This window comes from Eimeria mitis, genomic scaffold (genome assembly GCF_000499745.2).
Source record: "Eimeria mitis Houghton genomic scaffold, Emh_scaff1334, whole genome shotgun sequence".
Classification (NCBI taxonomy): Eukaryota; Apicomplexa; class Conoidasida; order Eucoccidiorida; family Eimeriidae; genus Eimeria; species Eimeria mitis.
The window spans coordinates 2,779-3,657 of NW_013568808.1; the positions used below are offsets into that span (position 1 = coordinate 2,779).

Below are 879 nucleotides of genomic sequence, written 5' to 3' on the forward strand. Positions count from 1 at the left end.
AAGTTTTGGGCTTCGGCAGATGTCTTCAATGAGGATAATTTCGGAGGGTGTAGGGTTTAGGGCTTAGGACTGGAGATGCTCTCTCTGATTATGCGTTCCTATGTTTGTTTCCTTTCTTTTCAGTGAGGAGTATTTCAACGGACTTATAGAACGAACCACTCAATTAAAAGATATGACAAAAGACGACCTGAAGAATTCGGTTGGAAATGGCCCTGTAGCAACGGCCTCTACGATTCTAATTGCCGGTTTGGTTGCTATGCTGACAGCCGTCTCTGCCTAGGGTTCAACTTGCCTTTAGCTAATCAGCAAGTTGTCGCTCTTCGTCTTCAGCTAGTGTACACAGCGCCTTGCAAATAAAGCAGCGTTTGTTGGCCTCTAGTTGGGAATCACCCCTTTCTGCATGAACAGCCAACCTTTAGCTGCTGTGTTCAAACAACAGACCCGAAGCAGCAAAGAGGCAAAAAGCAGCAAAGATATGGGGGGATGTCGGAGTCTAGACTTTGCACCCTGCGTCTAATCCACCCCATACGGTGGTCGCGGGTTTTTTTCCAAATTGCATTGCTTATATCAGCCTTTGATTTCTCCGTGAACACTAATTCTCGTCAGAAACATACATCTCCTTTAGGCAGGCAAACTGTTTGCAGGTAATTGGCCTCTCATATCGCGTAGCAGTGAGTTATGATGGAGGTCCAAACGAACAATTCAGTCAATATCTGAACACAGCTAGCACCTGGAGTACGTCGGAGGCTATGCAGCATACGGAGAAAGCAAGATAGCGGGAACGCATGCAGGATATTCTCGTATGCGGAGCAAAACTGAAACTTACCTCGGAATCCCGCGCGTCGTTTGTAATTCTTGACGTGATCCGGGCACGAGTTC

The 879-nt window shown here is 46.9% G+C and overlaps 1 protein-coding gene across 1 annotated transcript in view; it reads left to right on the forward strand.

The window, feature by feature from the left end:
• Positions 1-280, forward strand: part of EMH_0034860 (uncharacterized protein) — a gene marked incomplete at both ends in the record, with an annotated part of 1,441 nt that extends 1,161 nt beyond the window's left edge. Inside the window, one exon of the mRNA XM_013494918.1 lies at positions 124-280. Within this exon, the coding sequence (XP_013350372.1) occupies positions 124-280 (157 nt within the window). The remainder of the gene's footprint in view (positions 1-123) is intronic.
• Between the last annotated feature and the right edge of the window lie 599 nt (positions 281-879).